Below are 8,890 nucleotides of genomic sequence, written 5' to 3' on the forward strand. Positions count from 1 at the left end.
CATTAAATCTTTAACTAACACATGGTTGTGGTGTGGTCCATGCTAGTGAAAGCAACATTAACATTCATTTGGAGTAATAGTCTGGCAACCTAGTGACTCTTAATCCAATCTTCCCTCTACTTTTAGCTCTGCATCTGGTTTGGTATTTTAGTGTGCATGCTTACAGTCAGGTGCTGGTACTGACCGTGTTCTGTGGCGAGGGCGTGGAGGGGACCACTGGACTAGAGAGGGCGTAGTCACTGTAGTCTGGTGGCGGCAGCAACACTGGCTCCTCTTCATCCTGCTCTGGCAGACTGGCCACACTCAGACTATGCGCCAGTGTGCCAAGATTGCTGCTAACCCACATGACATAAAGGTTCAGCTATCGATATGTAAGAGAGAACAGATGTAAAACATATCATTGATTGACTTCCCACGCACGTTGTAATGTTTTCTTACCTATTTGATATCATTGGCTCAGTATAAGGTCTGCAGTAAGAGGAGGGAAACCAGCCTCGCCTAATAAGGAAAACAAACATACCAGAATATCAGAAATGTTATAAAATCTTTATATAAAATTTCATCCAAAGTCTTTATTGTTCATTGATTATGTTGTTATGCAGCAAGAACACCTGTTTCTGTGAGTTGAAATAGTTCTCCGCTTGCTACATACAACACACTTAAATCAGATGTGCATATAATCCGTGACAGACTGATTGTGTTCACTAAGACTCAGAAGTTGTCTCCAAGTCACGTCTAGAGAAAAATATGGCTTTTCACACCATCGCACTGGATTTGTTGCTAAGAAACAGAATGTAATGTGATTTATCCCCACATCGTGTCCTCATCTTGACAAACTGCCACTGACTGCATTAAAACCACTTCAGTTCACACGCACACGCACGCATGCACACACACACACACACACACACACACACACACACACACACACACACACACACACACACACAGGGAGAAAGCTTGCCTTAATTTGTTTCAAGGTGGGGATGAAAATAGTTAATACAAGCTCTGTAAGCACTCTGTAATCCTTTTGCCTGTATTTTAAGTCCTAATTGATCTAGCGAGGAGTTGAAGATGACTTTAATTACACAGGCAAATCAGAGTCTACTTTATGGATTTGTGTGGATTGTGTGGATTTTGTTTCCTTCACTCATCATTGTGTGCCACGGTGAAGGAAAATTAGGCATCAAGCATTCAGCGTTGAGTCAAATATTAAAGACCAGATGTCTCCTGTTTGTGTGTGTGGATGTTTTGCAATTGAGAGGGAGCTTTACGACTGTCATGTCGAACATACCTGACATACTCTGTGTTTCTAAGCAGGATGTTTTAACACAGCTAAATATTAAAGCAAAGCCGGAAACAAGTACTGCTAACCTTAGTCATGCAAATAACTAAGCCAGTGCTGCTGCGTGTTTGTCGGAATGAAAGTACATTTCCTTTAAGACATAGTAAATATTTAAAACACAAATCACAAATATGTAGTGTAGTTCAATCTTTTCCATGTGCTCAAGAAACTGTTCTTCAGCAAACTTTACTCAAACAGGAGTGCATTCATTAAGGACTTTTGTCATTGGCAGATTAATGCACATTTGGTGCATTAGGAGTATTAACAGCAGCAGGGCAGTGCACGTGGGATTAATTTAAAGATGAGCTACAGTGGGTTTGTTCATGGTAATGAAGAAACGTGTTGGACAACAACAATGATCTCTGGCACAGATGAATAAACTTGATCAGACTTTCAATTACATAGAGAATACTTTTGATTTGGCTCCTTCCATAGTGGGTTTTGGTGTGTTTGTGGGATTTGTTGATCATAACAAAACTATAGAATATCTTATCCTCCAAAACCACAGATGTTGAGATGAATAAAAAGATGGATAAACTATGATCATGAGACAAAGAACCACCAAAGCAGAAACTGAGCTGAGGACTTATTTAGCCATCAACGCATCCCTGAATAAGGAACTAGTTAAAAACCTACTGCTGTGTCTTCTCCAGCTCTCCGTACAGCCAGCCATCCTTCTCTTCTTGGAGAAGCAGCGTAATGATGTCGCCGTCGTCGAAGCTAAGGAGTGTGTGGTTGTTGCCCGCCGTGTGGGGAAAGATGGTTCTAACTCGGGGCTTCCTGCCCACATTGAGACCAGAAGACTGGGATGTCGACTGGGACAGACTGACCTCTCCAAGACTGCCCTGGTCTGGAGGAGATTGGAGATGTGATAATATCAGTTATCTGTCAAACGTTATTTCATTTAAAGTAATAGTTTGACATTTTGGGGAAGGTAGGTCCATTTTGTTACCTTTGGACACAGCCAGGCTAGCTGTTTCCCCCTGTTTCAAGTATTTGTGCTAAGCTAAGCTAACGGGCTGGTAGCTTCATATTTAGAGCGCAGATATGAGGGTAGAGTATATCCTGATTTTCTCCTCTAACTCTCTACAAGAGAGTGAATAAGTGCATTTCCCAAAATGTGAAAAAAGTAATTACAAAAAAATCCATATCTCAGACAACAATGTTGATCCATGACCTTCTATGATTAAAAAATAAAAATAAAATAAAATAAAAAGGTAATTCTGCGTGAGAAACAGAAAGAAACAAGCCTCAAGCAGGAATTACAGTTCATTACAGTTACTATTTGAAATAACACCCATAACTATTGGCAATTAATCAACTTTCCGGATTAACTATAAATTCACAAATCTTAATTGAGCTTCCTACATAAAAAAAAAAACCTGTATGATACAACAATAAAATAAAAATCTATTCTATGAGTAATGATGTCCATGATACTTTTGATAAAACATGACTGGGTGATGGTTAACAATGGGACTGAGAGATGCCGCAGTCATTTGTGGGAGACGGGTATATTTACATTTGTATTTTAGGGAAGCCACCCGTACCTGAGTTGTGGTCTGAAGGGGGGGTTAGCGAAAACCTGGTCTCTGGGTCAAACATGTTGGCTAGCGGACTGGTCTGTGCTTTCAGTGGCGGTGCTGGAGGAGGCGCCCCTGACTCCACGTTGTTCTGAGGAGATGTAGAAGAATATGATTAGCAGATGCAATATGTGACAAAATAGGAGACGGCAATAAGGAAATCTCTGAATGACCTTATCAGTGTGATTATTTTTAAACAGTCATTACTGGAATTGAAACTCAATGTCTTCCTCCTACGCAGCAATAAATAGCCACAGCCATAGAAAACATTCAGTGGACTTTACACACACAACAAGAGCCAATGCAGGATTTCCCATGGCTGATAGTCAGATAATGATAACCCGCCACTTTACACACACAAACAAACAGCCTCAATCTGATCCAGCATATATCAGCACCTTTGCAAGATAAACTACAAGCAACAACACAAGATAAAATGCTTTAGGGATGGTCTTGTGTAGATGATTTCTCACTAGTTGGAATGCTTTTATCCACCAGCTCTTCTCTGAAGCATCTTACATTAAGATGAGTTTTAAAGTTGGTGAAAGCAACAGATGGTAAAAAGCAAATAAAGCTAATGATGATAATGATGATAATACTATTCTTAGTAGCCTGATCTGTCACAATACGATATTGCGATTTTCTATTTTTTTCCAATTTCAAATGATGTCCCCAAAATGTAACTTTGTCAACACCTGTTTTATCTAAATAGATACATTGCTCTGTTTGTTCATCTCACTTCAATTGTATTGCTGCAAAATGAGATTGTCAAGTAGACAAACTGACCAACACATATATAATAATAGATCAATACTCGGAATCGATACAGTATTGCCACGGGAAATATTGTGATACTATGCTGTATTGTTTTTTTCCCCCCGACCCCTACTCACAGAGCACACTTTCACGCCATTTTAGCATGACCGCGACCAGCTAACACTCACCCTGTTGTAGCGTTCAACCAGCGGCGAGTGTTTCGGAGTGGTGGTCAGCTCCTCTATCATGGTCGCCACTGTGTCCGGCACCTTGGTGATTTCGCTGCACTTTTCCTGCCAGCTGGGGAGCTTCACAGACAGCATCTCTTTGGCCTGGAAACACCAGAGAAAGAAAGGTGTTACACAGTCCGCTAATGGAGGGGTCTGACTATGCAGGTTCACCTCTCGGTCCATGCTCACCTTCTCATGGAAGTTGCTAGTTTGATAGGAGAACATGCAGTGTTTGTCCGCCAGGAAACAGAAGCGTCTCTTTTCTTCCAGTAAGGCCTCTCTGCAGCCATCAGCGATGAACTTCTGCATGTCCACCTGGCGTGACGAGATGGTCTCCACATACTGCCGACAGGGTCATAGTAGGACAGCAAGGAGACCATGGCACAGGTTTAATAACTAGTGAGTTTCAAATTACAATAAGTGAAAGATTGTGTTTTACTATATTCAATGGGGAAGATTTTCCACAAGTGAGCACCAAGGCAATGAGCCGGTGCCTGAATTGGACCAAAAAAGGTTCCAGTACTCTAATCCAGCAGTTTCATGACATGATCATTGCATTTGTCTTGGATATATTTATACGCATGTAAATGCCTGGTACTCAGAACTGGAAAGTTCCGGCCCATTTCCGGCACTGCAATTACAAAAACAATAAAAACAAAAGCAGGGTGCTTCGCTCCGCATGAGAAGGTAATTAAATGCAAGTAATATTAAAACAAAACAAAAAATGTAATAGCAATAAATAATAATGATAATAACAATAATAATAATAATACAAAATATATGAAACATTGATAATAAACGAAAAGAAAAGGGAAAACATAGAATACATTAAAGGAGAATAATATTAGAAATATGAGTGAATAAAAAAGATGATTTGACCTAACATAAAAGAAAGGAGCAAGAAAAATAAAAAATAAAATATGATAAAATAAAATAATATAAATAAATATAAATATAAAATTATTTATTAATAATTTTTATTAATTTATTAATTTTTGTTCCCATAATTTCCTTCTATTTTCTCAACTTTTTTTAATTAAATTTACTTATTTAGTTTACTTACTTTACATTTAAAAAATAATGTATACAGTAATACTTTTTTAATGAGTTTTTTTTTTTTTTTGGGTGCGTGTGCAACTTGTTCCCTGCAGCGCAGGCTGGGCTACAGGGTGAATCAGGTCAGAAGAATGTGCTGCTTTAACATCGACCTCAGTGGGAAACTGGCTCTGGATGCAGTAAAAGCTAACTCAGGGGACATTACTCAATGTTGAGTGCTCAGGTCAAATCAAGACACTAATAGGCGTTGCACTCAAAGTCTCGGTGAACCAAATCAGTGTGCTTAAAGACACACCTTCTCCGCAGAGAACAAATCAGCCTGTAACTCACAGTAGATGGACGACTGGACCGCACATAAGACATGTCTCTTTGAAATGACTCCTCAACCCACTCCATCCATTTATTCTACACCCACTCTTCGCACAGTATCTCTCCCATTTCCCCAGGTCGTCATGGTGACGGTAAAGCAGCCTGTCTCCAAGGGCTCCGTCGAAGACCCTCCTCTACTGTCTGGTCTCTTTCTCTCTCTATGATAGCCTGTCAGACGCTGAACCAAGGCTCTTGATTTCCCATCCTCACATTGCCGGACTCTCAGCCAGAGGTGCGAGAGCAGAAAGACATGACTAAGCTCATCACTGGCAGCGCCACTACGCATGATAATGAGAAAGCTGGGGTGGTTAGCCTTGTTTCCTATGTACTCCACCAGCGTCATCTTTTATCAGATAATAAAACAAAAGCCTCTTCTGAAAGAAGAGGGGGCCCAGATAAGACAACTTATTGAGCAATTGTCTTTTTAAAAGTGCAAAGAAGAATAAGAATCACAGGCTTTTTTATAACCTGCAATCACTTCTTGACGTTTCTTAAATTAAAGGTTTTGTTTGGTAATTCTCTCAAAGCAAACTAGGCTTACACACCATCCATCATCAAAGTGAGGCCATGAAAACAGTCGATAAATTAAAACAAGAGACAGAGAGGGGTTACTACTCAGGTTTTGCGGTCCCTGCTTCTTCCCACTACATTGATTTACAAACTCCCCGTCTGAGGTGTTAACGCTGCTTGTTGGTAGCGGACAACAGGACGTACACTTCAACCGTACTCAGGGTCAAAGCAAACCACACAATGAACCGGCTCGAGCAAGGCGATGTCGACACTGACTAACACATCTTCAAGGCCATGTGTGTGTGTGCACTGTTACACTTGCTTTAGGTCCGTTTATCATTTCAGTGAAACCACACTAGCTGTTATGCATGTCCTGTGACTCTGTTAGAATGAACGTTATAGCATTGTCATAGCTACATTTTATTGGACCCCTTGCAGCCTTTACACAGTGAGTTAAATTGTGTTCCATCTCCCAAGAAATGGCACTAACGTGTGTGAGATCTTCTATTCTAAGTAGTGTAGAATTTGGGCTGTTATCTGCATGTGACGGGTCGTCTAATGGTTTTTCATTGCATACTTTTTAATGGTTTTGGGGATCCTGATGAGGACATCTACCTGTGTATAACTGTACGTGTGTTTTTTGTATTTATTGCTGTATTTTCTTTTAACGGCAATGTCGGTCGTCCAAATGTTTTACTGCCATGAAATATGGTACAGATATCCATGGCCAAAGTTTTACAACTTCCGGAGTCTCTCTGTGGCTGCATTCATACATTCTGGAATCTTAAAAAGTGCTAAATGCGAACGCCAGAATGCTAACATGCTCACAATGACACGTGAGAATGTTCAATGATGAAAAGCAGATACAATGTTAACCCAGGGTTGCTATCTTAGTTTAGTGTGATCAGCATGTTAACATTTGGCTAGTTAGCATGGATAATTTAGTAGAACTAGATGTTTAGCTGTGTTGCAGCCCTATCAGCTTCATTTTGGCATACAAAACATTGGATCACATAACTACCTAGTTCCACTAAAAATAAAAATCGATCTGTAACCTCTTGACTTTTTTATGACAAACATTTTTGGTTTAAAGGAATAAAGCCTTAAGCAAAGCATTTGGTAAAGACTAATACCATTTGCTGCATCCAATACAACCTGCATTTCAGAAACTGTGCATGTGCCTGCATGCACACATTTCTGTAAATGCGGGTGTGTACACTTTCAATAAAAACACAATCTTCCGTCTGTAGCCAAACACAGTGACCGAAAGTATAATAGTCTCATAATGCTGCATGTAAAAACAGAGATTCTGCAAACAAACTATAGTTGTGGTGACACCTTTGTGGTGTTTAAAGGTAGACCTACTTAGTGTGTGAACACACATCTCAAATGTCTGTCATCAATGCAAAACCTGGAATACCTTTTATACTTTTGTACTGGCTTTTGATTGTATCATGGCCACTATCTCGGCCACATCTTTCTGCCTCGTCGCACAAATTGTATACTTGTCATTATCTTTTCACAAGCATCAGAGCGTAAGCATGCATGAAACGCCATGAAAAGAATCAGGCATGCCATGTTTTAAAAGGAAGGAAAAGTTGGGGTTGGTTTGGTTTCAGTCTCACCTCGTTCTCTTTGATCTCATACTTGGATGAGTGCTTTCCCTGGCTTTTCCTCCTGAGCTTCTTCAGGTCTGTCTGAGAGCGCTCCAGGGAGTCCTGCTTCAGCTTGTGCTCTGACTGATAGCGCTTGTAGGTGGCCTACAGGAGATGTTTGACAAGACAGGCATGAGACCAGTGAAGGGAGCAAGTGAGGAACAGGTGAGCAGTTTTCATTACACGAAAGTTCCTCAGATGCAAATTAACGTCTTCAACATTTAGGCCAGGGACCCATAAACTGAAAGAGAGATTGAGTACGGACCCCCCTAACACATGTATTTTAAAAAATTTAGTTGCATATTAAGCTGGGCAGAATGGGTGAAAATAAATGGATATTGTTTATGCATCATGTTTTAATGTTAAACATTCACCTGGAAGGCACAGGGACTCCTTGAGCTTAACTGTAAGGCTAACTTACCTTTAGTAAGGTTTCTTTTTGAATTAATATGAATGCATTTTTTCAGAATTTAATAATGTCATTTTCTAAATAAGCCCCCCATATATCTCTGTTCTAATCCAATGAGTCTGACTGGGCAAATCTACAATCTACGTGTTCATAAAATGTGTTTGTAGATTTATGATTTTGCTCACATTCATGTATTTAACGTCCATCTCCGTCTTCTTCTCCAGCTCAATAATAATCTCCCTGTGGAACCTCTTGAACTGCAGAGAGAAAACACACACCTTAAAGTTATTGCAACATACATCACGCTGCATGCACGCTGTACTCAACACAATGTACAGGTCAGTCAAATGGGATGTTACAGTAGGAGTGGAGTAGTTTATTTCCTTGAAGTTCCGCTTGAGGGATTGCTCTGTTGTTGCCGGAAACTCATTTAGGTCATTTAGGTGTGTCTGTAACTCTTGCAGCAAAGTAAGTTACTCAATGTCCAAAACAAACTTCTCCTTAGGGAGACCAATAAAAGTACTTTGACTTTGATATCCGTTGCTGGAGTACGTGGAGTAGCCAGACCCTCATCCAGACCCTCATCAAGCGCGCTTTGGAGGAAGGTCTGACAAAGCGAGACTAGGAGTGGAGTGACCTGGTGCAATGCATGATAATGGAGTTCTAAATAGATGAGATTCCACCCATCAGCTGTCTTATCAGCTTGTTATGGTTAACGATTTACAACTTTCCCCTCTCGAGCATACTTTAAATGTATGCCGATTTCAATCACTCCAGGTTAGAAAAAAGTGAGTGTTTTTCATTCACACAGTACGTAATTTAATTTTTTTGGTGCTATTTTAGGCCTTTTTATCAGCAAGACAGCTAAATATGTGAAAGGGGCGAGAGAGAGGGAATGACAGCAGGTTGGAGTTGAAGGACTGAGCCTTTTTACAAGAGTGGACACGTTCTACCCGGTGACCTATCCAGGCCCCCCC

The 8,890-nt window shown here is 40.3% G+C and overlaps 1 protein-coding gene across 4 annotated transcripts in view; it reads right to left on the reverse strand.

Annotated features, from left to right (window-relative positions):
• Window positions 1–8,890, reverse strand: part of baiap2l1a (BAR/IMD domain containing adaptor protein 2 like 1a) — a 29,936-nt gene that overhangs the window by 6,237 nt on the left and 14,809 nt on the right. For 2 of the 4 annotated variants that reach the window (XM_032502764.1, XM_032502765.1), the window contains exons 5-12: window positions 8,099–8,170; window positions 7,475–7,609; window positions 4,104–4,256; window positions 3,873–4,016; window positions 2,896–3,019; window positions 1,982–2,195; window positions 439–498; window positions 185–332 (exon numbers count right to left, since the gene is read on the reverse strand). In XM_032502764.1, the coding sequence (XP_032358655.1) occupies window positions 185–332; window positions 439–498; window positions 1,982–2,195; window positions 2,896–3,019; window positions 3,873–4,016; window positions 4,104–4,256; window positions 7,475–7,609; window positions 8,099–8,170 (1,050 nt within the window). Of the gene's footprint in view, window positions 1–184; window positions 336–438; window positions 499–1,981; window positions 2,196–2,895; window positions 3,020–3,872; window positions 4,017–4,103; window positions 4,257–7,474; window positions 7,610–8,098; window positions 8,171–8,890 lie in introns of all 4 variants that reach the window. The other 2 variants (XM_032502763.1, XM_032502762.1) reach the window with 1 other exon arrangement.

Source organism: Etheostoma spectabile, chromosome 21, assembly GCF_008692095.1.
Source record: "Etheostoma spectabile isolate EspeVRDwgs_2016 chromosome 21, UIUC_Espe_1.0, whole genome shotgun sequence".
Lineage (NCBI taxonomy): Eukaryota > Metazoa > Chordata > Actinopteri > Perciformes > Percidae > Etheostoma > Etheostoma spectabile.